We start from the raw sequence: 26,369 nt of genomic DNA, 5'->3' as shown, positions 1-26,369 counted from the left end.
ATTGATTGCTCGAGGAATGTACGGTTGAAATCGTCAGGAAAGGTCGAAAAGTCACCGTAGTAAAACGTCTCATTGGAGCAAAATAATCGTAATAGCTCTCCAAACATGCCTTAGCTATCTGATCAATGTGTGTGCGTATATTAACAATAGTCTAGAAGATCACAACTTGCTCTCTGGTTTCTTTCGGCTCGTATGGGTCTTTATGCCCATGGAACTCGAAGTAAGCTTGCTGAAATGGACGGTAGGGGGATTCTGGAGGACAGAATGCAAAAAGTTCGAGGGTGTTTGTAGCTTCACGGTAATCGTCGAAGTCATAGCAAGCATGTTGGTCAGGACGTCTGGCCCACGCTATGAGCTTGTTCCAGTCTCGACATTGTCGAATTTGACCCTCGCCAACATGATGCGCTACAGGGGCCGGCATGGGCGTGTCATCCGCGGCACACATGATGTCTTGTCGGATGCCATCTAGACAGTGGTAAATGTGGTGGAGATTGAAAGCCTGGTCATTGCCATTATGTTTTGAGACAATGGCTTTTCGGATGAGTTTCTTGAATCAAATGATCAGCCAGAGGGTTCAATGTGTTGAGAAGAGCGCATACCAAGCAGTGTAAATCGTGAATACCCTTTACATAGTAGATACTACGCTCAGTATCCCACGGGAACGGTGTGGAGGGAGGAAGGCCAACGCTATTCGCGTAGTCGTCATGAAGGGAAACCGCCATAGCGTTGGTATCTATAGCGTCCCATGCTGCTTCCATGTCGCTGTCGCTAATGTTTGGATTCCAATATTCCGACATAGCGTGGTAAGGAAGAGGAGTATCGAAAGTGAGACCAGCTAGATTATCATGAGCAATCATCGTGTTTGATAAGGACTTTGACTCACTATACGCCGTCTTCCCAGTATCGCGCGAGATGCGCAGCTTCCCATTGTCCATTACCAACAATACATTCGCCGAGAGCGACAGCAGCATGATTGACAGAAAGACGACAAAACTGCGAGTATTCGTAGGAATAATCTCGGTACTGTTCGCGTTCCATGCGATACCGTCCTTCTCTTCTAATTGTGCTAATGACTCATCCTCATCCTCTCGACATACTGGTTGATACGCTGGAGGCCGTTCCATTTTGTGTGTGAACGCTTTCACATAACAGATGCAGGACGAAGAAGTTCCGTGGCCTTACTAGATGAAGGATTCGCATCTTGTGTAACCAAAGTCCAGCTGTCAACCATTTCAGCCGTTCGCCACAAACTGACCACGACGAAAATAGCCCCAGCAGTGCGCGCCGAGCTCGGGCCAGTGATGAATGTGACGCAACGAACCGTGCCTGCCTCGGTTCAACATCATCGCCGCCGCGCTGGCAGACTTTCCGAGTTCCGCGCAAGCAAGGGAGGTCATGAACAATCGAAGGCAATGATGGTGATACATGTGCGACCGGGCTATTGGGAAGAGGAGGGGTATTGGACATGGTGTGCTGAAGAGTGCTGGGGGTACTTGCTCTGCTCGCCAAGGCGCTAGGCCACCGAATGGTACCTGCCTTATTAGGAGTGTCGACCCAAACACGGCAATCAACAATATCCAATCCTAGATGACAGGTATATCTCCGACTTCGCTATTCATGCGCGAAGGCGGCGAGGTCACAATCTCAACGACTTCTTTACCTGTCCGATGTCGCCATGGGTTCAATCGAGCAACCTCTATCAACCATGAGTGAACGGTATTCGGTGCGAGAGGCGGAGACACGAAAAGAGTTGGATGATATCATGGATGTTATATGGGCAGCGAACTACACCCCTTATGAGCCATTTGTGCAATTGTTCTTCCCTATACTAGGCTTCACGACTGCACATCGAGAAGCTGCTATTGCAGAGTCGAAGGAAAGATTCTGGGTCCAGCATCAGGCCGACGATTCAAGTCACTGGTTCTACGTATTCGATACAGTTACGGGAAAGTCAGTTGGCTGTGCGCAGTGGGTATTCTCTAGATCAAACCCATTCGCTGCAGGCACGCCGAAGTTGACAGCACCGTGGTGGCCGGAAGGTGAATGTCAGAGATTTTGCGAATCCATCTTGAACCAGGTATATAAGCCGCGGGCGAGCTGGATGACGCGGCCTCATTGTGGTACGTCTAGCACAGTGACTCTTCTTCAGACTTGCATCCTGAAAGCACCTTTTCTCCTCACAGTCAGTCTCACATTTTAGAGACGTTTTCCGTCATGTTGTTTATGTTACTCACATCGTGATAGCTCTCAATTGGATGGCGGTACATCCTTCTCATCGTCTCCGCGGCATCGGCTCACTCCTCATGAATGTTGGTATTCTACGCGCCGACGAACTTGACCTAGAATGCTGGTTGGAGGCGTCTTCGATGGGCAAGTCGCTCTACGAACGATTCAAGTTTCAGGCCCTTCTAAAGATTGCCTTCGACAACGAAAGGCCGGACGCAACTGATGAATGGCGCAAGTGTGCGCACGAGATGACTCCGCCGCCGATATTTGCAATGTGGAGACCGAAGCAAGGACGCGGGGGAGGCGATTGGGGCGAAGTGAAATTACCATGGGAACTAGGTTCGGAGAAGTAGGCAATGCTCGGATGTCGAATAGAAGGGCCGTATGTGCGAGGGAAGCCATCGTCCTCGTCGCCCAACCATCTCTCTCGACACCACTTGTCTCTAGCATTACTCTTATATTCACATACATGCCTCAGTCTTGGAATTGAAGTTGTTCGCATGCTCATATACTTGCAGATCGAGGGTCCCTAATTCTACTCAAGATCTTCACATCTGCTCGAATCTATTCTAAACAGTACTTTCAGTATCATTAGAAATGCAGCCCAAATTTGGAAGGAATCTTCGCCTCCACTTCTCACGCAGATTTGCTAACCTCATAGCCATAACTAGTACTAAACCGTATACTGTTTTATTTAACACGCTCCAACCCCAGTTTCGACACATCAAACCCCTAGTCTTCTACCTACAGGTTGTGTGAATGGCTAGATTCGAAACAGAGTAAGCTCGTACACAGGTATTCGATACTATTGAAATATAACAATCTGGAGCTTCTCTTTCTCAGTCGGGTATGGGGACTGGAAGTTGATAATCCAAGTAGATGAGGTCCATGGATCAGACAGAGCGTATACTAAGTACATTGCTGTGTACTTGTATTTGTTGGAAGATCGGAAAACATGTGTCTTCTATGTCGGTCTACTAGAATGCAACGAGTAAGGATCCCATATTGTTAGTCCAGAAACTTGGTCACTGTTTGGTGAACAAAGCACATATCTGCGTAGTTCAAAAACCTAGCGAGAATTGCTACTAGTGTTGACTTCGATGTAACGCCCAAAACGATAGGCGGAGCATGAGTGGACCTGATGGCAGCGTTGAAGGATTAACAAGGAAAGATTCTGAGACATATGAGACAGAAGATGCAAGTGTTGCTGGTCCGTAATCGTAGTGTATAGGCTGAAGCTTATGCTTCAGTTCAATAGAAAGATCGGGGCTCGAATCTACATTCGACACGTTCAACACGTTCAACAGTGATGCCTATATCGATCATAGCCATCCGGCCTTCAACTTCCCAATCGCTTCGCTTTCTGAAACTACATCAGCCATCTTTGCGTTCATGTCAAATATATTCGCGTTATGGACAGCAGGTGATCGATCACCGCAAGCCTCGCCAACAACCTAGGTCATCGGTTAGTAATGTGCGATGAGACTCACGGCATGCCAAGTTGCGTACCATTGGCCGATACCCTAGGCACATTGCATCGAGGGCGCTCGCACGCACGCAACCGCTCGTACTGACACCACATACAACCAGCGTATCAATGCCTCTGAGTTGAAGTCGTGTGTTGAGATCGGTCGCAAAGAATGCGCTCGGGTAGCGCTTGGAGATAACAAGTTCTCCCTCCTTGGGCTCCAAGCCTAGAACCCAGCTTTCCAGCCCTGTTTCGTTGCCCTTTTGGAAGACCTTTAGTAGAGGTGCTTTACAGAAGAATACTCCAGCGTCCGACATGTCTGGCTCAGTATATTCAACCCTCGTCCATATCAATGGCACCTTTCCCTCTCGAGCGGCAGCGATGAGTTTCGCAATTGAGGCAGGCGCAGCCGCAGAGGCAGGGTTCGAGCTGGTGTCCAACGGACTATCTTTACTCCAGTACGCGTTGCAAACATCGATAAGCAGCAGCGCAGGTTTGCTTCCCCATCCCATCTTCCCCGCGAAGCCGGACTCTACATAGCTGGCGTGGTCGCTGTGGTCGGTCAGAGCCATAATGTCGTTGTTCGGAGCTAAAGGCCAGTCGCAGCCAAAAGCGAGGAAACTAGCCTCTATTACATTCTATACGGCGACAGTGTGGACCCAAGGCGACCTACAAGAAGTTGCATAGTGTTGAAAATGCAACGGATAGAAGCTATGCGATAGTCGGAGCAGTCGGGAAGGCCACTACGAATAAGGTAGAGATGTCGGTTCCATGCATCCGTACAAGGCCACCTCCGGACGATCATCTACCGATCATATACCCGAGGTATGGGACATCTATTCGAGGCACCGCCACATAATACCCGTTTTCATGCTGTCGCATGAAGCGTGCAGTAATGCGACGTTTCTTAGAATCCCCAGCCGGTGCGCCAGCCAGGTGACGACATTTGGTGCGCCTATTTCCCCCTGTTCGCGGTCTCATTCACCATTGAGATCGACCCGAGCTTGTCGGTCTGATCGGACTTCCCCACACCGAAAGGCTTCCTAGGTCTCTCCTACCTACCAACTCCAGCTCCTCCTCACCATGGAGGCCAGAGAAGGAAGAGCTGGGAATGCTTTTGCATGCGAAAGATGCCGGAAACACAAAGTACGCTGTGTTCCATCAGGAACTGCTGGTATCTGTCAAAGGTATGTTCTTTACTCGTACAATCACTCCACCCGGGATAACACGTGCTCTAGGTGTCAGAAGGCCCGCGTTGAATGTATTGAACATGTTGCACGCAGAAGGCCAGCCAAATCCAGGAACGATGGCCAGGCACCTAACAGAATGCGCGATCTTGATAAGAAGCTCGACAAACTGTCTACTATTGTCACAACCATGACGCCTTCTTCGCCTCAGTATACCTTGCCCTCGGTAGACACGCTTTCCTTACAAGGTACGGAGCCCTTTCAGCAAACTCCGACAGCATCTGCCCCTCGACCAGCTTCTACACCGCCCGTTACCAAAACTCTCATCCTCCCAGCTCCCGGGCCTACTTCCGAGGGCTTTCTACCTTTCTGGGAGTCTATGAACGACTCTTTGGCGTGCCTTGGGCGACTAGATCCCGTCATTCGATCCATTAGTCTAGTGCACATGCAGATATTGCTTGATATCTACCGGAACATGGTTGACTACTTCCCGTTCGTAGCATTGCCGAAAGACTGCTTCTGCCGAGATCTTTTGGAGCACCGTCCGATGTTAATGTTTGCCGTGCTGACAGTTGCATCCTACGACTCGGTACTCCTACAATTGACCCTGAGCCGCGAATTTCGAAAAGTAGTCATGGTCAAAATAATGAATGGCGAAAAGAATTTGGATCTACTCCAGGGGCTCTTGGTCTTCATAGCTTGGCACCACCATTACATGGACGCTCAGGCTGTTTCTGTTCACATGCTCCTTCAGCTGTGCGTAGGTTTAGCAAGCGATTTAGGCTTAGACCGCATATCGACCACTGCGAGTCCCTTGCAGAAAGACTACCCAAGAGACAGGGAAGCAAAGCGGGCCTATCTGGGATGCTACTACCTGGCAAGCAACATTGCCTTGATGGAACAAGGCAGAGCACGGTTTATGTCCTATTCAAGCACACTTCGGAGCTATGCATCAGAGCTAGCATTGACTTGGGAGCATAATACAGACGCTGTTATTCCTATTTTACTTAACGTTTGTCAATTCATGGAGGACGTTGAGGAAACCTTTCGCAATCAAACCGAACAGGCCCTAGTCGCTCGCTCTCAAGTCAAACGACTGAGCGACAAATGGGAAAGCATCAGAATTACTTCTAAGCTTCAGGCGAACGATTTCAGTAAGGGTTAACGACCTTGGGGAGAGGTCCTGCTGACGTTGATATAGGGACGCTACAGTGGATCCAATTTGCAGCGAGAGTATATCTTTACAAGACGACTACCTCCATTGAGCTTGCAGACCGAGAAAGCACGCCGTGGGCTTCTGGCTTTCAACTTTCACTGCGGGTAACGTACCTTCGCTCGATTGAACAGTTTCTTGATAGTAGCACGAAGCTCCCTTCATGCCAGTACGAGTTTTTGTCCTTGGTCGACTGGCTCAACCTGGTCGTGATAACTACTAATCTCAGCAAAATGGCACTATATACCTCCCCAATGCCAGGATGGGACCCAACTGAACTGCAGATTGCCAGGTCGTTTGACTACTTTCGTGATCAGCTCTCATCGCAGATGCCTCACCCACGCGACACCCAAGAGAGCAGTGAGGACATTTTTGAGCGTTTTCGCCGCATTACAGCAGTCATGAAGACAGCACTACGGAATACGCCCAGTCGAGGAAGCCCTATCTGTAGCTCCTTCGAGCTTGCGAGGGGTTCGGGACGAACAGTGTCATTGTTGCAAGACCTACCGTTACCCAGACCTAATTGCTTAGCCAATAGAGCGGATAAACTTCCGAGTATGTGGATGCTCAGTCCTTCGTTCGATATGAGCAGCAACGAGTTTCACTGGCGATTTTTGATGGGCACTGTTTAAGGAAGCCAGTAGCAGAGCTTAGATCCTCGTCATGTTCGAGGCCACGAACGTTGAGTTGCCTCCTGCATCGAGCCCCAGTACTATGAAGGATGGTTCATACACTTCCACTGGTGCAGCGACACTTACAGTATCCTTCGATCTCACTTTGAGGTGGCGCGTCTGGAGCAGACCACTGGGTATGATTGCAATTTAATCCTTAAGGTATTGTGCTTAAATCTCATATTTGGCTAACTGTAAACTGACCAGAGTAGGAAGCATAAGGCGAGTTTGCACGATAAGTATATCTGCCGAAGCTAAGGCACGCACAAGGCGCATTCGAGGCAGACTGCGCGAATACAAAGAGCCTACATCATCATCTTCGGGTACCCGATAAAGTGTCTTGACAAGCATGATAAACTTATTTGGCTGCAGTTAAATATATCCCTATTTTCGCAATTGTCATTCCCGTTCAACGACCTTGACATATTTCGCTACATTTTCCCTACTCGAGCAATCTGTAAGGCCTATCATGACCCGTATTTACTTCCATTCCGTCTATCTCCACATTCCAACACGAGTTACAGTTCCCCGCGTCAAGGTCTTTACTAGCCGCATGATATGTAAGCCATAAGCGCACAGGTCCTATCACACGACCGTAGCGATTTTACACAGCCTCGTACAGCACTGCTATAAATGTTTGAAGTGCAAAGAAACAAGATGCCCTGAGTATCTCGAAAGTAATCTCGAGAGCAGACACAAAGCAAACACGTCACCGATCGCCACGTCAGCAGTAAGCTCACACTCAAACTTGACGAACCAAGACTCACCACTTCGACAGAGTCGCATCACGCCCATAGCCTTGTCAGCTTAAACGTTGAAGACATTACAGCTACGGACTATTTATACAAGAACTTCCAATCACCACTAGGACCCACACCACCGTCACCAACTATGGGTTGCATGTCAAGCAAGCCCTCCGACTCGGAAGCAACGGACGTGAAGATGGCTTACGTCCCGGGCAATACGGCTGGAGGAAGCAGCGGCGCATATCATAGCGGGGGTCATAATACGTATGGTGGTGATGGTGGAGGTGGAGGTGGAGGAGATGCTGGCGGTGGCGGCGGTGGCAGTTGTTGATAGCCGTCAACAGGAACGAGAATCGTATTCTCCGGCACCTTGGGCAAATTTTCACACATGCCTTTCGATGGCTCGAGTAATGTTACACTGAGGATTTCCCTGTAATGCAACCTTTTGGTGTGTGTCCCTAATTGTGTTGTGCATTCTTTTGACTTGTTTGAGCTCCAAACCTTGCAACCTAAGGTAACTTCGTTCGGGAATATTCCTATCCCTATTCCATTTCTTATCATCCTTCTTCACCAGCGAATGTAGATGTAGAGGGCGTGGGTGCTGTGTCTAGTATGATTAGCGGGATCTGCTTTGCACTGCCACCGCCCGTATCAGCATCTAGCACTACGCCGTTCGCACAATAGCATAGCATATGAAAAGGAAACAACGCACTACATCCTACAATCAACATAAAACCCCAAGTCTAGTTCGAGCTTCACTCTCTGGCAAGCAAAACAAAAAACGACAAGCGCTATTTATTTAGCTCTTTCATAGTGCTATCTAACATAACAAAAACCATCAAATAAATAATTATTGTCTGTGGATTTCAACGCAACTACGACAATGACATACACCTTCTGCTCAGTTCCCATTCAAGACAACATGGGGTCATGCTTCTCTAAGACCCGCGGTAGCGGTGCAGATGGGGGAGGAGACGGGGGAGGAGACGGGGGAGGAGACGGAGGTGGAGATGGAGGTGGTGGGGGCTAGCACAATGGGCTGTCTAGAGGGTTTGAGAGAGCTTTGAAGATGAAGACGGTTTGTCTCTCAGTCCACGTGAACTGCTAGTATCACCCCACGATTCCAATCCTTTGTGTACACATCAGCGTCCACTTCATCGACACGGCGAAGCGTGCGTCCTTCACATGTGGCAGCAGTCGGATCTAGATAGGTAGAATTTATTGAATTCTTTCTAAACCACCGACACCTCTAACATTCTCCTCCTTTCTACAACTCCAAGACACCCTATACACGTAAAACAGATCTTCGAAGAAAAATCTCATCCCGCCCCAATTACTTATCTATAGCATGGGCTGTGCACCAAGCAAACCGATCCCACCGCCCAAATCTGCCAGGCCTCCCAGTCCAGCACCGCGCAACACGGGGGGCTATAACAGCGGTAGTGGGACATTATATAGGGAGCCGCGTTTCAACGGCGCTTCCGACGCACGTTCAAGCGGGCATTCAGCGTACTATGCTAATACAGATAGCCGCGACTCTGGATGCAAGGAGAGCGAAGGAGGTGGAGGTGGGGGAGGGGGAGAGACAGTGATGTCAAACGAGGTATGAGTGAGAGACCCGAAGGCAAGAAATTGCTTGAGCATCTGCTCCCATCTCTTTTCGTTTATCGAGATATTCTGTTCTTATTAGTCAATAACAAGCTTCAAAGTTGTGTGATTAACGCGGAACCGTGATGCTTCAAGAATTGCTGTGGACGTCGTTGCGGGGATGTGTGAAGTTAAGCAACACATATCGTGCGGTTCACAGCGGGAGGGAAAATGTAAGGGGCGGTGACGACGATTCGAAAATGTCGAGTAGAGAACGAAGAATAGAGACGGCGGATGTAATGTGGTTGAAGGTTGCACAGGTCGAGAGGGCTGAGCTATGGCTACTGGAATGTGTATGGTTTTTGATTTTATTTGAGATTCGCACCGGGTATCATTGCGTTATCGCTACCCTAGCAGCGTCCTTTTCTGTCTTCCTCCGACTCAAGGGCCGGTGCCCTTCCTTGGTCTTTTCCAGTTTCCTTTTGGAGCTGCTTTGCTTCGAGCGGCGACTCTGACATGGAAGTCTATAGCCCTTGCGGCTCCGTCCTGCTCGAATAAAATTCGTGTGCTGTTTTGCTCATCATGTGGCCTTCATTACTCCTTAGTTCATCTAATCATACGGAACGGATGTCCCTCTGTACTAAACACCCAAGAATCCAAACTCGCAACGTCGACATCCGTAAAAGTCAACCAGAGATATTTCAGCGTCTCCGCAGCCCAGTAGCTCTCTTGCATGTCGACCCACTTACTATTGCCCGTATCGTAAACATCGCCCAGCTGTGCATACCCAAACGGCGCCTTACAATGCTTTTCCATGGCAGCAAATGCTTCCCATGCCCATTCGCGGTACCTCTGCTCGCCGGTGATACGCCAGGCATAGAACAGGGATTCGACATACTCCGGCCGGCCTTTGTACTGTGATTCTGTGCTCCAGAACCCGGACTCGAGGGCTTCTTTTCGCTGACGCTCGTTCTCTGGGAGGAACAAGGGGTCGTCGTAGCCGAATTTGGGGACCCAGGACCATGTCTCAGGGCCAATCTTGGTGGGCGTGGATGTGTACGTATGACGACAGCCGTCGAGGAGGGCAAGCGCGAAAGAGCGAAGTTGGGACTGGTCGTAAAACTTCGATGCGAGGAGGATGGTGCCTGGTGCAAAGCAAGCGAGATGTCCCATCTGATTCTTATATTGCTTGTCATCTTGCCGGCCGATGAAAAGGTGTTGCATAAGGTGTTTGGGCGCGGGTGCAGAGCGGGAGCTGAGGTGTTTTCGAAGAGAGGCTGCAGCTAGTAGGAAGCGTTTTTTGTATACTTCGAGGTGAGGATCTGATGGTGGGGCTAGTAGAGTTATTTTGAGCAAGTATTCGTAGTATGAGTCGTGGCCACCATCCCATTGTCGCGAGCGACCGACGGGGGCGCCGGTCATGATATCAATGGGTGCGTCGACCATTCCTGCCCATGGTGTTGCCCATTTGGACCATACGAGAGGTGCCCAAGCCAATGTCGAGTTTCGTGCATAGACATCGTTACCAGTCAGTCTGGTCAGAACGCGATTCTCGAGAATAGAGGAGCCTGTCCTTGCAGGACCTATGACGGGATGATCGTATTCTCGCTTGTCGGGGTCGTTATGGAAATCGAAAGAAGGATCCGGTTCTCCCTGCTCGGTCTCAAAATCTATACGCGGCCAGGGCATTCCTGTGGGAGTATCGTAGGCAGGGGCAAGCTTCTCTGCTAGAGTGATGGCATGCTCGAGTATGAGATCGCGGGCCTCCTCATGTAGTACATGCTCCGGTATAAGCCCAACATCGTACAGCTCCACAATCGACAGCAAACCGCCCATATAGCGTATTGTGGTCTCGAAGGGATCCACGAGGTCTTGCACTTCGGCAAAGTCGATTGCTAGAATATGCTCGATCGAATGCGCTAGCTCGTCCCATAGTCCCATGAGGGCCAGTGTGCTCGCGGAGTCGACGATGAAAGCTCCCCAGCCATTTCTAGATGACGAGTTCCCTCCAGATACCGGCAGAATATCATCGCAGCCCCAGGCATTCTCTCTGTACTTCAAAAAGGTATACCTCATCGCATCCCGCACGCTTTTGGCCCTCGTCTCTTGCGCTTTGCCTGTGCCATTCCATTGTGTGTGCTGTATCTGCGACCCAAAGGTAGAGGCCTCTCGTATTCGGACTGTGGGGTGCTGAAACTCTTTGATGATCAGGTAGAGTGTGATAACGAGGACAGCAGCTAGGAGCTTGAAGGATGATTCGGGGTTTCGCTCGAATTTGGACTTGCTCCAGCGGCGGAAGCCGGGCATATTGGGAGGCTGGTGTAGTCCAGATATGCAGAGTGTGGCCTCAAGATGTAGGTGGTAATAGCGGGTACATCTGTTCACTGTGCGGAGGTGTGCGGAGGTGTGCGGCGATCGAAGCGGAGGTTTCTAGGTTACCATGTCATGGCTTGTGGCTTGTGGGCGTTAGTGGAGCCTGCAGATACGATGGAAGCTACATCAACTGCATCTGAGGTTTTCTGAAGGCGTAAGGCTAATTTGGTGCGTGTTAGACGTTGGCGAGCTCCAAGTCCGAGAGCGTCCATCGACGCTGTTCTTGGCGGCTTTAATCCTCCGCATCGCCACCCGCAGCTCCCAAACCGCCGCCATTGAACCTCCAACTATCCTTAAAATGGCCGTGTGGCAGTACGTATGTCCTCAATGTACTCCGAATCGCTCAACTAACCCCTTCGCAGGTGGTTCAAAGCCATCCCACCGAGAACTCGGGTCATGATTGGGGTTGGCATCATGGCCTACGCAGGCGCCGGCCTTTACCTATCTGACAAAGCCGAGGAAAGATTCGGACTCACACCAACCGAGAAGGATAGGGAGGAACTACGAAACGCCATGCCAACGATCGCTGCCGTCGAGCGAGGGAAGAAATGAATAAGTGCGACGACTTGCACAAAGGCATACGCGAAGCCAACACAACTCACGTCGAATGCCCTCAAACGCATGATCAATCTACGAAGCTCGACGCGAGAAACGATTCTAGTTTCCAAAAAGCCAGCTATAATGGTGCTACGAAAGACGATTAGCCGCAGTGTGCTAGATGAGACGGAGATGTCCTATGATGACTACATAATTTGACACACGAGGCGAATCTAACACCCTATGGACAGCCAATCCACTAAAGGAAGACGCCAACTCATACTTTTGGGTCGATTGGTTGTGCACATGTTCGAAGTGGAGTAAAAGCTGTTTTCGACATGTATTAAGATAGCACTATGTACGAACGCGACTCTTGAACTACATTCTCTGCTTCTATTCAAATCCTGTCCTCGTTGCGTAATTCTTGCGTCGCCTAGGGGTTACCAGTAAACTAATGGGCTATGAGCAGCCATACTCTATAAGGGGGACTCCACTGCCAGCTCATCCTAATTACATGTATCTTAGCAATTCGAGACTTGACTTTACTAATATAAAGTTACAGTACGCTCAATTGAGGTGATATAGTGTATAACCTATGATTTCTCCTACTGCGTTGTATGGTCCGCTCTAGCGTTGGCTTTACTTTCTGTCAAAGCAATAGTGTATAGCCTAAGAAGCAATTATCCTCGTATAAGCAAGGACTCCCTTACAAGGAGGTGTACACAATTAGCATACAGTTTTACCTCCTGACTCTATTGAAAACTGAGGCACAATAACCGCCTGAGGCAAAACGGTCAATGTCCAAAACAACCAAAAGAACAACATACTCCGACTCCTGCCATTTGAGCCAACTGAAAAGGTGAATAGAATAACGAGTGTTAGACAAAGAACGACTTATGCGGAAGGGAGTAAATCGTAGACCCCAAAGTGATGTTTCCAGCACTGAAGATACGAGGGCAGCAAGCAACCGCCTCCTCTTTTTCGCCCAAAGCTTGAAGTCCCATCCCGAATCTCCGTATCGAGAATCCTCGTTCAATGGAAGCGGAGCTTGGTACGATATTGTTCCGCCGTGCAATCCCGCTATAAAATAGTGGTGTAGATCTTTCTCTGTCATAGTGAGGAAGTCTTTGATATCTTCCGTCCGGGAGTTTGACTTCGCAAGCTGGGTTTGCATGGCGTGTGCTAGTTCTAGAACAGTTTTGTACTCCCCAGCAACGTCGTTTCGTTCCCGTCGGTTCATGATAATATGAGACCGAAGCCTTGAAGTGAAGATACCAAAAGCGCTTATAAGCAAGAACATCATCATGAGGTTAAGTAAACGGTGCTTCATGGTTCCTCGCATCTGTCCACTCAGATCTATTGAAATAGATATCTGGTAAGTAGAAAGCTGATATATTGAGAGCTAATACTGGAAGGTCATTTCCCATAAAAGATGAGGATTTGTTCTCCAGGCCATACAAGCCGTGCCTTCCTACATCTTCGTGTGAAATGGATTAGTAACGTGTCATACAACATCCTCAATGCACAGTTTACAATCTAAACCGTTCATTGGTATGTAAAATATTTTTCGATAACCTGAACTACCTCTTTCATAGTGACAGTAATAAGGTCCATATTCATCAGTGACCCTCTACGATCCACCTCGAGCCGGCTAGTGAAGAGAGACTCCGTCCATGGAGCTCATTTGGCTGATTCCTTCAAAGACCATGGTTTTCGCATCGTTGGGTACTCTAAGAGGAGGCCTGTACAAGCAGGCTATTTATACGTATTAGCCTGATCAAACACGTAGTGATACTAAATGTTCCTAGGAAAGACGCTGATGGAGTTATCCGACAAGGATAATTATGGTTACTAATGTCCAATTGGGTATATACTTAACGAATCGTGACGTTAATCGGCTTGCGCATATGGTGGCTGCCTACAACTTATCCTGAACACTGAGGGCTTTCCTAGCCAATCTTACACTACTCTAACATGGCGCATACAGATATTCATAACCATTTTCGATGTCCTGCCGTGTCTGGTCACATCATCCACATCATCTTCAACCTTTTCTTGGTGGCATGTTCACCACCACCTTGCGCCAAAAATCTTGGGCGCAACCTTCTCCTTCTTCTCCTCGGCTATCAAGTCGATCCGCTGATGCCCCTTGACATCGACGGCCAAAGTTTCATACTCGTAATCGTTCTGGCTCGGCCTCTTCACTAGATGCACATGCACAACGCCCTGGCCTAGAGGGCCTTCGACAAAAAATCGGAATCTCAGATGCTCGGTACCCCAATTGTCTGTCTCAGTTGTGCTACTGATGTAGCGATTTCGAGCCCAGCGCGACCAGGACGATTCGCCGTGGGCAGAAATTTCAGAGCCGGGACCGAGGAGCTTTTGACATCTAGAGTCGGAGCGAATGAGGGTGGTGGCGCGGTTGAAGTGGGCGGTTTTGGAGGAGGGGGAAAAGACGTCGGAGAAGAGAAAGTAGCCTACGCCTCCCTATAGACAGGTTAGTATAACAAATTCTTGTTTTAGTAGAAAGTAAAGGGTAGGGCATACAGTTGCTAAGATCCCCACCAGCACCACTACCAGATTGAAGCTTTGCTGCGTCGTCCGCACTGCCTTCTCCCCTGGCGAAAGATCAGACCATCGCACCTGCCCAGTGTCCCCCGTCAACGTGATGGATTTTCGTTGTGGAGCCGGGGTTGGGCTGCTCGTGGAGCTGTGTGTAGCTTGTGCATGTCGAGTGGTGGAGAAGGCTATGCGACCGATGGGTGCTCTTCGACTCGAGCAGGGCTGAATGCGGGGGAGCAAGAAGGAGGGCCGGAGGTGGGAAATAGCTTCGGTGGGTTTATATATCGCTGCCATTGTGAATGTTGCTACACGTGAATAGCAATGCTGAAGCTTGCGCCGAGTCTGAAGGTGGAGGTCGCACGAGTGACGGCAGCGCTGCATACGGCCAAGACCGAGGCTGCGCGCGAGCCGCATCTGTGGCGGGCCGACCTCGTCCTAAACTTTGGATGGACAACGCATGGCATATGGACGTTTACGCCTCAGCTTTCTCCCGATTTTTCCAATCCTTACGCGCCTTCCGAGTCTTTGACCCACAAGGACTCGAAAAGGCAGAATGAGCTCCAACAAGAAAAGCAGCCTCACGGGCTACCTGCCCGACATCCTCATGGCTGCAGCAGCAGTACGTTCGCACCTTTCCTTCACCATCCGCCATCTACCTCCTTCTCCCCCTCTCAAACTCCCCCTACGCCCTTTTAAAACACCAAATTGACCACTCAATCAGCCCTTGATAGCCTACTTCGTAATCCGCAACCTGCTCTCGCGCCTTGACCCCGAAGCCCAACAGAAGGAAGAAGCACGCGCCAAAGCCTCGGCCGCGAATCGCAAACTCGACGCTATACTTACGAGCAAAAGGAGAAAGAGCTATGGCGAGTACGACAGTGAGGACGAAGAAACGGAGAGGGGGAGTAGGAGGCCGAGGATACAGGACTTGAACTTGAGCACGTACGAGCAGACAATCGCTATGGAGGTTGTTGCGCCCGAGGAAATTCCTGTCAGCTTTGACGGTACGTTATCTACTTCGTCGAGTCTCAAGTAAGAGTCATGGACCGATACTGACAACCCCCAGATATCGGTGGCCTCGACTCGATCATCGAAGAACTCAAAGAATCCGTAATCTACCCCCTCACAATGCCGCATCTCTACTCGCACTCCTCCTCGCTTCTCAGCGCACCCTCTGGCGTTCTCCTCTACGGCCCTCCTGGTTGCGGAAAGACGATGCTCGCAAAAGCGCTTGCGCACGAGTCTGGCGCATGCTTCATCAATCTCCACATCTCCACGCTCACTGAGAAATGGTACGGCGACAGCAACAAGCTCGTCAACGCGGTGTTCAGTCTGGCGAGAAAATTACAGCCGAGTATCGTCTTTATCGATGAGATTGATGCAGTACTTGGACAGAGGAGAAGTGGCGAGCACGAGGCCAGCGGAATGGTGAAGGCTGAGTACGTTCCCTCTCGTAATTTATACTCCTAACGAGCACATTGGGCTAATTGGAGCTTAGGTTCATGACACACTGGGATGGCCTCGCGTCCTCCACATCCTCTGGTAGCTCAACTCCCCAACGGATATGCATTCTTGGCGCCACGAACCGCATCCAGGATATCGACGAGGCGATCCTCCGGCGCATGCCCAAGAAATTCCCCGTCGCCCTCCCCAACGCCTCTCAACGAAACAACATCTTCTCCCTGATTCTGCGCGGCACCAAAGTCGATAGCAAGAACTTCGATTTGGACTACTTGGTCAGGGTCAGCGCAGGAATGTCAGGCTCAGATATCAAAGAGGCGTGCAGGGACGCAGCCATGGGCCCAGTGCGAGAATACATTAGGAGAAAGAAGGCAGATGGCACGCTGAGGAGCAGTAGAGGCGTTGCGCAGGGCGATGTTCGCGGACTACGAACCGAGGATTTCTTTGGGAGAGGCAAGGGCTTGAGGGAGCTGGACACGGTTGATGACACACGCGAGGACATGAACGCACGAGTACGGAACAGAGTACATACTACATCCGAGTCTGAAGGCGCAAGTAGCAGCGACAGTACCGCCAGCGGTGAGGAACGCTTCCGCGACTCAGCCTACCAGGATGCTGCTGAAGGTGCGGCGGTAAGATAGCAGGACACCGACGCCCGATGACGACCAAGATGGATGAGCAGGCGGTAATCCCCATCTGGATGGCGATACTTACTTGTATTTGTTCGAAGAAAGACGTATGAAAGCTGCATTTTGGGTATATATGGGTGGCGTAACGCAAGTAGGACTCACCTCAACAACGGCGTATGGTTTTAAACTACGGGCAGCTAGACGCTAAGAAAGAGGTTGATGATACCAAGCAGAGACGAAATCAAATCATTGCTTCTCTGTTCCATCCTGGTTTGGACATCGCGACCGACTGTGTGATGAACATGTTAATTTCATTTTTGTCATTTCTCTAAATGCTACGTATAGTAGTGCCCCAGAAGCCCCCCCAAACAAGTCATTGAATCACCCATGATGCTTCAGAAGACGGGACGCTCTACCCCAATCCTTTTTCCAAAGATAAGATACTTCATTAATCTCCCGTGACATCTACTCCTCGTCCTCGTCGTCTTCTTCTTCCTCTTCATCATCATCCTCATCGTCCTCTTCTTCCTCGTCTTCTTCCGCATCAGCCACGACTTCTTCTTCGGCGTCCTCGGCTTCCGCCTCATCCTCCTGAATAAGCAGATCCTCAACAGTGCCACCTTCCTTTTCCAACCGCAGATATTCCTCCCACTCCGGGAACATGTCGTCGTCGCCTTCGCCGTCATGCGGCGGTACACCGAGAAGCCTCGCTACTTTGACCTTGTTCTCCTTCTCTAGGCTGGCCTTCCATTCTCCGACAAGACCGGCTGTGGCGCTCGGCTTATATGTCTGACTGAATAGAACAGCCTCTGAAAGCCGGTTGGTCTTGACAAGAAGGTCAATACAAGCCTGTACATCGCCGACTTGCCAGAGTGCAGAAAAGGCCACGTTGTTTGCCGTGGCTGTCTCGGCTAGGGAGGCCAAATCACGGAGACCGCTGGCGTCCGACGTTGCTGAATAGAGCAGGAGGAGAGATCCAAGGTCTTTGGCTTTTACAAAGCACTCCTGCGCCAGTTTCACGTCCCACCCAGCAAGCGCCGCGTCACCAACCGTCTTCCATTTGTGCTCCGTATCCTGCTCCCTCGCAATCTCAACAGCTTGTTGTAGATCACCTAGAGAGAGAGCGAGATCAAAGCGATGCTCAGCGTCAGTGGCCACCTTGAGCGCCATCTCCTTGTAGCCTTGACCCTCGAGAAAGCGGGCAATCTTGTTGTTCTGGTCTTTTGGCACTGAGGGCAGTGTCTCTTCAGCGGCTTCGAGGTCGCCTCGCAGAATGAGAGTCTGATACTCGACTACGGCCAGGGAGAGAGCGAAAGAAACGACGTTGACATCCTTGTCTGCAATGTAAATCCGGGAGTCGCGGGGGAGGTATCCGAGAAGGTAGTGCGGTGAGTCAAAATGCGAGATGGTGTACGTCTGGTCTCCGACAAGGTAGTTCAGGCGGTTCGTGCTGTTGGTGTAAATGAAGCAGTCTCCCACCCATGTGCCAGTACGGACGCTGTAATACGATTAGCCTCCTATACACCCATTCCCTTGGTTAGCAACTCACCTCTCGTTGATGTCGCAAATAACCTCGAATGCAGATTCAGCGCCATCCTCGTCCACTTCGCCATTCTGCACTGCCTCCAGATAATTCTCTCTCGAGTATCTCAGGACGTAAAATGTGTCTTCTGTAGCAAGGGTAACAAGCTCGCCACTCTCTGACCAGTAGACGCTCTTTGGGTCGACCTCTATCCTTCGGACCAAGGCGCCAGAATCCCAGTCGAACAGACCGATGCCACCCTGGCCCTTCACACCAAGCAAGACACCGCCGCTTAGGCCTTCAGCGGAGAAGCCAACGTTCAGTACACTTCGCTCCTTGAAGTTGCGGAAAATCTTGACACTGGTTGCCGATTCCCGAATAGCGTAATCCTTATCGTGTTCTTTCGATGCCCAGCAGAAGTCCAAAGCGGAACCAAAAGCCTGGTTACGGAGTGCAAGTGCCGTGTAGATGATGTATTCGCCATCGCCAGAAACAGCGACAAATCGCCCGTTTGGAGAGTGGAGCAACGACTGAGGGTAGATTTCGGTGGAGCCCAGATCCTTGCTAGGAAGGGTGAGCCGTTCGGCATCTTTTAGTTGATCGCTGCCCTTGATGACAGCAGTGAGAATATCGTTATGTCTTGCCCAAAGTAGCTTGCCGCCGGAATCCATACTAACAGCTGGCTCTTCACGGCCCATAGTGATGACAACAGCGCCATCATCGAAGCCAAGCGCCACACCGTTCTTGCCCTTCTGATACGCTACACACCAAGCACGTTCCAGACCGTAGTTCAGAGACTGTTCTAGGCGGTAGGTCGAGGAGTGCCAGATTTTGATGGTGCCATCTTCAGATCCGGAGATGATGACGGGAAGTTCGGGGTGATATACAGCGAAGCTGACATTGGACGTGTGGCCCTCGAGTGTCGCAATTAGAGCCTTGGTGGTGTAGTCCCAAACCTTGACTGTCCGGTCATCGGACGTGGTAAGGAGGTATGGCTTGTCGGATTGCGGGTAGTAATCGATAAAGTTCACACCCTTGGTCTCATGCGCCTCGAGGGTGAAATTTGGCGTTGAGCTGCCGAGTGACCAAATCTTGACCGTCCTGTCGAGACATGCGGACGCGAATGTGTTCGGATCTTTGGGGTTTATGGCGATGCCCATAACGTAGTGCTGATGGCCCGCGAACTCTTGTACGCCTGAGAGCGGTCAGTACAAGTCGAATTGACAGGTGGCGGTTCTACATACACTTCCATGATTTCTCCCAGTCCCACAACTTTATTGTCATGTCATCCTGGAGCTGCGTCAGCCAAGTCTCATGCCCATACTCCATTATTACCTACACTGGCGGTCAAGACGAAGGGTTGGGTCGGGTGCACGGCGATGGCACGGATATAGTCTGGATGTGCCTCGAACGATGTGACCTTCTCCGAAGTATTGTAGTTGTATACGCGCAATTGGAAGTCATCGGAGCCTGTCAAGTATGGTCAATCTCTGGTTGCGAATGTAGAGCTGTCGAGTCCCACCTGCGACTATCCAATTCTTCCTCGCAATGAAGCGACCTGCTCGGACAGGTACATCGGTAAGCTCAAACGTCTTAACGATCGACTGCGTTATGTACGACCAGACGTGGACATGTCCTGCCTTGGTCAGCCCTTGCCCAATATTCATGTGGCCCGACTACGCATACCGCTGTATAGAGTGGTGAGGATCCATGGCTCGGTCGGGTGAAAATCTTGGTGCGTTTTTAGCGGTGCAGATGTTGCGTAGAGGTACGATGCCTACCGATGCCTACAACATGTTAGCATAGAGTCCTCTCCACAGCGAAATCTAAGTCGGGAAGAGCTTACCCTTAACTCGCTCTGACCGCGCGAAAAGCTGTCTCTATTTTTTACAAAACGGTTAGCCGCCATCCTGGATAGGGCATGCGTGCAATTGCGCATTGTGCCTACCTTGACGTCTAGACGCATCTTGGCTGTTGGGCGTGTGTGTTGCTGAGGCCAAACCCCACGGCTGTGAATTGAGAGACGTGGCTCTTCTGGCCAGTCCACAAGCTCGCAGGCACAAGGCAAAGAGCTTTCGGAAGCGTGTACGGGTGCGAATGCGCAGGACGAGGGAGTGGAAAGAGAGTAGTGAGGACAGACCGCTGAGACTGTCCACTACCACACCTTCCCGCAAGGTGTTCGATGTTCGGAGTGCCGCCAAGACGTCCACAGGGTTCACGCCGCTCTTGCCCAACGTGGCAGGAACCACAAAGAGGTGTGGATTGCAGACGAAATGCGCAACATTACCGCCTCTGCTAGCTGCACACTGGTTGTGGATCCAGTCCACCCTGCCTTCATCATTATAGTTCCGGCTTCCTAGTATAACACAGGGAAGATGATATTTTTTTTGAATGCCGAATCAGAAGTGTAACCTCCTCTCCCATTACTCCAACTACGAGATGGGAGAAACGCCAACCAAGAGCGAAACTTCACAAAATACTGTGGGCAGGCAAGGTACGACAGACAGTCAAATCGAGCATGGTCAACTTTTCTCAATTCCGCACCTACAACTATATACTCGCATAAGCCTCCCCACAAGTGCCATCTGCACCCACACGGCCGTCACACCTCCGCTCCTGCGCGTGATAAATACTGTGATCGAGCTCCAAACCATTCCACCCATGGCAATCAATGGCCAATCGTCAAATCAACAAGAGAAAAACGGTCCAGCTTGTAACCTCAAGCGTGGGCTGGTATCTAAGAAGCAAAATACAAAGAAATTTGAATATGTTAAAGTATAGTATAGGGGTTATGATCAAGTTCAATGAGTGTCCGAACGGTAGTAACGAAATAGGAGAGCTGCTTTGCGGCTACATGCAGATACAATGCCTGCATGACTTCGATGCGGTAATTCGTCGTCGAGAAGGCGCCGTACAATAGATACATCGAAAAGGCATGAAGAGAACGCCACTGATCGGTGAGCCCCGAGCGTCCCAAATATGGTACAGCCACACAGACTCGCGTGTGGGGGTAGAGGACGGGCACGCGCGCTCAGTTCCAGCCGAGAGAGTTCTCTGCCATGACGGGTGCCGAGATTTGCTGTGTTCGGACGCTGCGCCCTTGGCTACTGCTACTCCCCCGGCTGCCTTGACTGGCAGGCGTCATTCTACCGTTGCGGGCACCGTGCATCCAAGCAGCAGCGCCGCCTGGAATCGAGCCATACGTCATGCGGCTTGTGCTGGGGACCGAGCTGGCGCGTTGATGAGCCGCACGCTTGTTCCTGTACCTACGAGCAACGAAGAACATGGCAGCACCGTAGGCGATAGCTCCGACGATGGCACTGCTAGCGACAATGGCACTGGTAGAGTTCACCTTGCGGCTGGCACCAATGTCACCACCGAGAGCGCCGCCATCACCGGCACCACCAGTAGACGTAGCAGCAGGGTCGGCGGCTGGGTTTGGAGAGCTATTGTCACCTGGTAGTTTGCCGGCGGGAAGAGGGCAAGCCGTGTTGATCAGGTTCGTAAGGTCGTTGACCGTAGAGTTCTTGTTGTGCCAGAACGGATCAACAGGGTTACGAAGCTGAGCAGCAAGTGTGGTTTGCAAGTCCTTGGGGATGGTGAACAGAGCCAAGGTAGTGATGAAGCCCTGGTATTGCGTAGTGTCAAGAGGCTTCAATCCGAAGTTCTTGACCTCGGCGACCGAAATGTTGAGTCCGTCGGCAATAGCAATAGGCAGGTAGTGGAAGATCTGGTTTCCACCGTCATTGGCAGACACGAATGGGTAGTTTAGCTTCCACTTGAAGCAGACCTGACCCATGAAGCTGTCTTGGGAAACAACACCCGGAGCTCCTCCAGGAGGAGCAATCATCTTTGGCAATGATGCGGGAATGCCACTGGATGTGGGGCTTGGCGATGCGATCGAGGTCGGCTCCTGGATGATACTGGTTCCGACAATGAACGTTGTCGCGCTATCAGTTCCCGTTGGCGCCAGAGATACTACAGCAGAAGGCTTGTTCGTTGCCACTGGGATCGTGGGGATAGGGATCGTGGCCGACTCGCTCTTGCTTGGGATGACTGATGGTGTGGGCGCAACGGATAGCGTCGACCCGACCGAGGGGGTAGGAGCATCGCTAATCGTCGCGTTTCCAGAACTGGGAGGAGTGTTTGTGGCGCTGCTAGGTAGCCCAGATGAAATGGTCGAAGGGGATTCAGACGTTGGGATGACGACAGACTGGCTTGTCGAGGGAGTTGGACGAGGCGCGGCGGACGTCCCTAGAGAGCCTGAGGATGGCAGAATGCCACCACTTGGCGACGCTGTAGCACTAGGTGTGATGCTCGAAATCGGAGTGATGCTGATGCTGCGTGTCTCTGAGGGCGTAGGCAAAACTTCAGAAGTTGGCACCACCGAGGACGATGGTACTAGTCCGGTAGACGGGAAAGCTCCGGATGACGGTACAACACCGGAAGACGGAAGAACTCCAGATGACGGCAGAACACCAGAAGATGGCAGAACCCCAGAAGACGATGGGACTACAGAAGTTGGTAGAAAGCCAGAAGACGGCAGGACGCCAGATGATGGTAGAACCCCGGACGACGGGAGGAGCGTTGGCAAGCCGCTCGACAAAGGTAGAGGGGCTGATGCAGTCGGCAGGAGGGACCCTACACTTGAAAGAATGCTCGACAAAACCGAGGGCAGGGCAGTTGGTGGGAGATCAGAAACTGCCGAGGACAGGATGCTAGGGAGGTCTGAGACCAAGGAGGAGGCCACAGGAGGCAGGATACCAGACGCGGAGAGAGAGGCAGATGGGGTTGGTGCAGTCGGGCCAAGACCAGAGCTAGTAGGCAATACGCCAGGGAGCTCAGAAACAAGGGACGACAGGATCGATGGCAGACCTAGCAGACCAGAGCTGGCAGGCGAGGCTTCCGACGTAGGGATGGCCCCAGAGCTTAGGAGTGGCGCGGTTGGTGTCGGCCTGATAATTCCAGTTCCCAATGCAGTGGTGATTCCGACTACGATACCAGAAGTTGGCAGTGGCAGGAGTGGTCGCTCACCAGAAGATGATACAATAGCACCTGTAGGAAGGACAACACTGCTGGGGAAAACTCCAGTAGAGCCGATCTCTGGCGTGGGTGTGGGCTCGAGGGGTGCTAGGATTGAAGACAGAAGACCACCGAGCAGACCGGTAGAGGTAGGCCGTAGGACAGTCTCAGGAAGACCTCCGGTTGTGCCAGGAACAATGAAAGGTCCCAGGAAGCTGGATGCATCGGGCGAGGACGATGCGGTAGATCGACCAGGGCCTACTGTGGGGGTCACAATACTCTCTGGCACTCCTCCTGTGGACGCAATGCGCTGCCCAGATTGCCCAGAAGATACAGGTTCATCTGGAGAAGAGGCAGACTGGGTAGGTAGAACAACAGAAGAAGGGACTACACCCGTTGATCCGACCAAACCACCAAGAAGGGTCGAGAGAAGTCCACCGACCGGTCCGCCACGAGAGGAAGAAGGCGATTCAGTCGGCAAGACAATGACGGCGGGCCCTTTACCAGATGAGGCGGCTTGAGAGGTAGGTGGGGCAGAAGTCGGCTTGACGATGATTTCCGGAATCAGACCAGTAGAGCCAAGAGGCGGCTTATCCGCCTCGGGAGATTTCGAGCTAGGTGCGGCAGAAGTTGGCTTGACGATGATCTCTGGAATCAAGCCGGTAGAGCCTAGGAGAGGCTTATCGGCCTCAGGAGTCTTGGAGCTAGTCTGGGTGGGAGTTGGCTTCTCGACCTCAGCAGCTTGCGAGCTAGGTGGGGAAGAAGTTGGCTTGACGATGATGTCTGGAATCAGGCCGGTAGATCCTAGAAGAGGCCTCTCTACCTTGGCGGACTGCGAGCTCGTCAGGGTGGAAGTAGGCTTCTCGACCTCTGCAGCTTGCGAGTTGGGCGCGGAAGAAGTAGGCTTGACGATAATCTCTGGAATCAGACCGGTGGAGCCTATGACGTCTGGAATGAGGCCAGAGGAGCCTAGAAGAGGCTTCTTTACTTCACTTTCTGTAGTCGTCGCAGGAGGCGCGGAGGAACGAGTGGGGACTGGTTCCGGCTCAACCACAGGCTCAGGCGAGGGGGTAGGCCGGATGATTGTCGTGGGAAGCGCACCAGTTGAAGCAACTGGAGGCGGCCTTTGTGTGCTAGGGGTCTCTTCTGGGTCCTCAGTCGGGTTTTCGGGGCTGGGTGTCGGCGTAGGCTTTGGTGCAACAATCACAGAGAGGAGATTGCGTGACGATCCTCCATTGGAGCTTGATGGTGGCGGTGGGGGCGGTAGCACGACATCTTCCGATGATGAGGATGAAACTGGAGGAGGTGGCACTCGCAGGTTCCCGGTTCCAGACAGTCTCTCGCGCGTATCAGGAGCTACTGTGGGGATGACCTGTCGAGGGGGTGCAACTGTGCTCGTAGCGTCCACGTCGCTCTTGCTGACAAAGAGACGTGAAGAAGACGCCGATGAGGACGACGTGTCAGGTCGACCGCGGAATAGGGAATCGACAAACGATGTAAAATCTGGGAACTGTCGCGATTGCAGCTGTTCAGACGAGCTGCTTGATGACGAGGTGGAAGATGAGGACGTTGGTAATGCTGGCGCAGTGGTGTTTGTGACGATCTGTCGCTTGACATGCCGTGGGAAATAGTATCTGGGTCGGTCTTGTGTTGGCTGCGGGCCTGCGGGCATGGCCTCTGCTGTGGTGAGCATGGGGCCAGAGCCCGAAAAGCTGGCGAGCACCAGGGCGGCGGCCCATACTGTTGTGGAGCGCGGCATATTTACGATTATCTTCGCGCAGGAGGTGGATTAAGTAGGTCGAGGATATCAAACACTGTCCACTTTTGCGGCCTGTTATTGTCAGACATGACTGTTTGCAGAGAATGTTGAGAGACGTACTGTCAGGGTTATAGATGAAACGAATGTACTTGACGAATGTCAAAAATGTAGGAAGAATGTACCTGCCACCCTGTTAGCTGTCTGTGACAGGGCCACGTGCAGGCTGGAGAGACTCACCACGCTGTAAAGGTGGCTAGGAAGAGGAGTGGAGCGCCAGGCGAAGGCGATGCAGCGTCGTCGCTATGGAAATGGAGTAGTAGCCGGCCTATGCTTTCATGTTTGACGGGGACGGTTTCCAAATTCTTGCGAGAGACACTGGTTCGGGTGTTCCAGATCAACGGACAGGCACTCTACGACAAAGGGACTATCGAGTGGTGGCTGTCGCGAAAAGCCACGCGCTTGTTCCTGGCTACTGGGCAACGTCCTACAACAACAAAGAGCAATGCGCAGGGACGATGGGGTTTGGGCGTAGGCGTAGGTGGTTGTGGGGAGCGACACGTTGGTATGTGGTCAAGTGTCGTGAATGTGCTTGGGGGGACTAAACGAGCGGCGACGACGTTGATAGGCAACGGTCAAATTATGGCGAGGCGCAGACTGAGAATCGAAAAGGCGATGGAAGGAGCGGTCGTGATTCGGAGAATCGTGCAAAGGGAGCGTAAGGCCAGGGAGCGGCGTCGTGAGTACGGATTGTCTACAGGCGATGATGGGATGGATCCACGGGGAGGGCTGCCACGGGCGGGGGGAGTGCGCACTGGAGATGGATAAGTGCGCCCGTTGGAGGATTGTCGGCGGGTGGTGGTGGTAGTAGTGGGAGGAGGAGACTCGGTGAGGCGATCGGGGTGGTGAAGAGTAGGAGATGAAGCGCAGCCGTCAGCACTGAGCACTCTGCCAGGCGTGCAGGCGCAACACGACAGGAAGCAGGGGCAAGCTGGCGTAAGAGGCAAGGCGCAGAAGGGCCTACGAGTCGTGCCTCTCGCCAATTTCACCACCCAATGGCCCCGCCCTGTGTGCATTCGATAGTCGTCTTGTCAAAAATAGACGAGCTACCTCTCTTGTTTCTACTTACTCTGTTTCTACTACCTGGTTCTATACAGTAGTCGATGGCTAGCCTCGCTCGCCGTACACACACCGTCAACAAAGGCAGATTCACCAACACAACACGTCAACGTCAACGTCAACGTCAACTACCACCACCACCACGAGAAGAAATACCGAAATCGGACTCTGTGTCCTTGCAGCTGCGAACTGGGCTTGCCTTGCCGCCACGGTGCTTCGGTCGAGGTTAAATTGCACCTGTATGGTACTAGGGCCACAAGGCCAGGTAGTGCAGACGCTGCCATGGTCAA

At 51.7% G+C, this 26,369-nt stretch overlaps 13 protein-coding genes across 13 annotated transcripts; 6 read left to right on the top strand and 7 right to left on the bottom strand.

The window, feature by feature from the left end:
• Window positions 1-151: 151 nt before the first annotated feature.
• K460DRAFT_290132 (uncharacterized protein) lies at window positions 152-1,124 on the bottom strand (the record flags this gene model as incomplete). The annotated part of the gene is made up of 3 exons (XM_040929177.1): window positions 152-547; window positions 600-835; window positions 884-1,124. 3 exons carry the CDS (start codon window positions 1,122-1,124, stop codon window positions 152-154), a joined length of 873 nt encoding a protein of 290 aa, XP_040785897.1.
• A 581-nt stretch (window positions 1,125-1,705) lies between these two features.
• On the top strand, window positions 1,706-2,579 carry K460DRAFT_378500 (uncharacterized protein; the record flags this gene model as incomplete). The annotated part of the gene is made up of 2 exons (XM_040935083.1): window positions 1,706-2,120; window positions 2,245-2,579. The coding sequence occupies 2 exons, from the start codon at window positions 1,706-1,708 to the stop codon at window positions 2,577-2,579; spliced, it is 750 nt and encodes a 249-aa protein (XP_040785896.1).
• An 856-nt stretch (window positions 2,580-3,435) lies between these two features.
• On the bottom strand, window positions 3,436-4,295 carry K460DRAFT_341331 (N-carbamoylsarcosine amidase). The gene is made up of 2 exons (XM_040931145.1): window positions 3,736-4,295; window positions 3,436-3,680 (listed from the first exon to the last, which is right to left on the bottom strand). Exons 1-2 carry the CDS (start codon window positions 4,264-4,266, stop codon window positions 3,549-3,551), a joined length of 663 nt encoding a protein of 220 aa, XP_040785895.1. The 5' UTR covers window positions 4,267-4,295; the 3' UTR covers window positions 3,436-3,548.
• Window positions 4,296-4,777: 482 nt separating this feature from the next.
• On the top strand, window positions 4,778-6,726 carry K460DRAFT_357075 (uncharacterized protein; the record flags this gene model as incomplete). Its single annotated transcript, XM_040932008.1, has 3 exons — window positions 4,778-4,881; window positions 4,933-6,035; window positions 6,083-6,726. 3 exons carry the CDS (start codon window positions 4,778-4,780, stop codon window positions 6,724-6,726), a joined length of 1,851 nt encoding a protein of 616 aa, XP_040785894.1.
• Window positions 6,727-7,384: 658 nt separating this feature from the next.
• Window positions 7,385-8,030, top strand: K460DRAFT_368230 (uncharacterized protein). The gene is made up of 2 exons (XM_040933733.1): window positions 7,385-7,495; window positions 7,544-8,030. The coding sequence occupies exon 2, from the start codon at window positions 7,657-7,659 to the stop codon at window positions 7,840-7,842; it is 186 nt and encodes a 61-aa protein (XP_040785893.1). The 5' UTR covers window positions 7,385-7,495; window positions 7,544-7,656; the 3' UTR covers window positions 7,843-8,030.
• A 1,674-nt stretch (window positions 8,031-9,704) lies between these two features.
• K460DRAFT_378497 (glycoside hydrolase family 47 protein) lies at window positions 9,705-11,405 on the bottom strand (the record flags this gene model as incomplete). Its single annotated transcript, XM_040935082.1, has 1 exon — window positions 9,705-11,405. One exon carries the CDS (start codon window positions 11,403-11,405, stop codon window positions 9,705-9,707), a length of 1,701 nt encoding a protein of 566 aa, XP_040785892.1.
• A 133-nt stretch (window positions 11,406-11,538) lies between these two features.
• Window positions 11,539-12,023, top strand: K460DRAFT_407688 (uncharacterized protein; the record flags this gene model as incomplete). The annotated part of the gene is made up of 3 exons (XM_040937100.1): window positions 11,539-11,563; window positions 11,651-11,783; window positions 11,834-12,023. 3 exons carry the CDS (start codon window positions 11,539-11,541, stop codon window positions 12,021-12,023), a joined length of 348 nt encoding a protein of 115 aa, XP_040785891.1.
• Window positions 12,024-13,029: 1,006 nt separating this feature from the next.
• On the bottom strand, window positions 13,030-13,323 carry K460DRAFT_253464 (uncharacterized protein; the record flags this gene model as incomplete). The annotated part of the gene is made up of 1 exon (XM_040927399.1): window positions 13,030-13,323. A coding segment is annotated over one exon (294 nt), but the record flags the coding sequence as incomplete, so codon positions are not given.
• A 310-nt stretch (window positions 13,324-13,633) lies between these two features.
• K460DRAFT_418403 (TIM21-domain-containing protein) lies at window positions 13,634-14,915 on the bottom strand. The gene is made up of 2 exons (XM_040937947.1): window positions 14,556-14,915; window positions 13,634-14,495 (listed from the first exon to the last, which is right to left on the bottom strand). Exons 1-2 carry the CDS (start codon window positions 14,862-14,864, stop codon window positions 14,076-14,078), a joined length of 729 nt encoding a protein of 242 aa, XP_040785889.1. The 5' UTR covers window positions 14,865-14,915; the 3' UTR covers window positions 13,634-14,075.
• A 212-nt stretch (window positions 14,916-15,127) lies between these two features.
• Window positions 15,128-16,890, top strand: K460DRAFT_396651 (AAA-domain-containing protein). Its single transcript, XM_040936115.1, has 4 exons — window positions 15,128-15,189; window positions 15,292-15,574; window positions 15,637-16,009; window positions 16,069-16,890. The coding sequence occupies exons 1-4, from the start codon at window positions 15,175-15,177 to the stop codon at window positions 16,670-16,672; spliced, it is 1,275 nt and encodes a 424-aa protein (XP_040785888.1). The 5' UTR covers window positions 15,128-15,174; the 3' UTR covers window positions 16,673-16,890.
• A 61-nt stretch (window positions 16,891-16,951) lies between these two features.
• K460DRAFT_418401 (Coatomer, beta' subunit) lies at window positions 16,952-20,320 on the bottom strand. The gene is made up of 8 exons (XM_040937946.1): window positions 20,131-20,320; window positions 20,024-20,062; window positions 19,869-19,914; window positions 19,705-19,818; window positions 19,522-19,652; window positions 19,427-19,472; window positions 18,210-19,377; window positions 16,952-18,158 (listed from the first exon to the last, which is right to left on the bottom strand). The coding sequence occupies exons 1-8, from the start codon at window positions 20,146-20,148 to the stop codon at window positions 17,126-17,128; spliced, it is 2,595 nt and encodes an 864-aa protein (XP_040785887.1). The 5' UTR covers window positions 20,149-20,320; the 3' UTR covers window positions 16,952-17,125.
• Window positions 20,321-21,088: 768 nt separating this feature from the next.
• On the bottom strand, window positions 21,089-25,127 carry K460DRAFT_143263 (uncharacterized protein). Its single transcript, XM_040926757.1, has 2 exons — window positions 25,084-25,127; window positions 21,089-25,035 (listed from the first exon to the last, which is right to left on the bottom strand). Exon 2 carries the CDS (start codon window positions 24,961-24,963, stop codon window positions 21,214-21,216), a length of 3,750 nt encoding a protein of 1,249 aa, XP_040785886.1. The 5' UTR covers window positions 24,964-25,035; window positions 25,084-25,127; the 3' UTR covers window positions 21,089-21,213.
• A 47-nt stretch (window positions 25,128-25,174) lies between these two features.
• On the top strand, window positions 25,175-25,956 carry K460DRAFT_143292 (uncharacterized protein). Its single transcript, XM_040926758.1, has one exon. It carries the CDS (start codon window positions 25,291-25,293, stop codon window positions 25,786-25,788), a length of 498 nt encoding a protein of 165 aa, XP_040785885.1. The 5' UTR covers window positions 25,175-25,290; the 3' UTR covers window positions 25,789-25,956.
• Window positions 25,957-26,369: the final 413 nt, after the last annotated feature.

Source organism: Cucurbitaria berberidis (genome assembly GCF_010015615.1).
Source record: "Cucurbitaria berberidis CBS 394.84 unplaced genomic scaffold K460scaffold_4, whole genome shotgun sequence".
Taxonomy (NCBI): domain Eukaryota; kingdom Fungi; phylum Ascomycota; class Dothideomycetes; order Pleosporales; family Cucurbitariaceae; genus Cucurbitaria; species Cucurbitaria berberidis.
The sequence above is the reverse complement of the archived record's forward strand: the minus strand, read 5'-3'. Positions and strand labels throughout refer to the sequence as shown.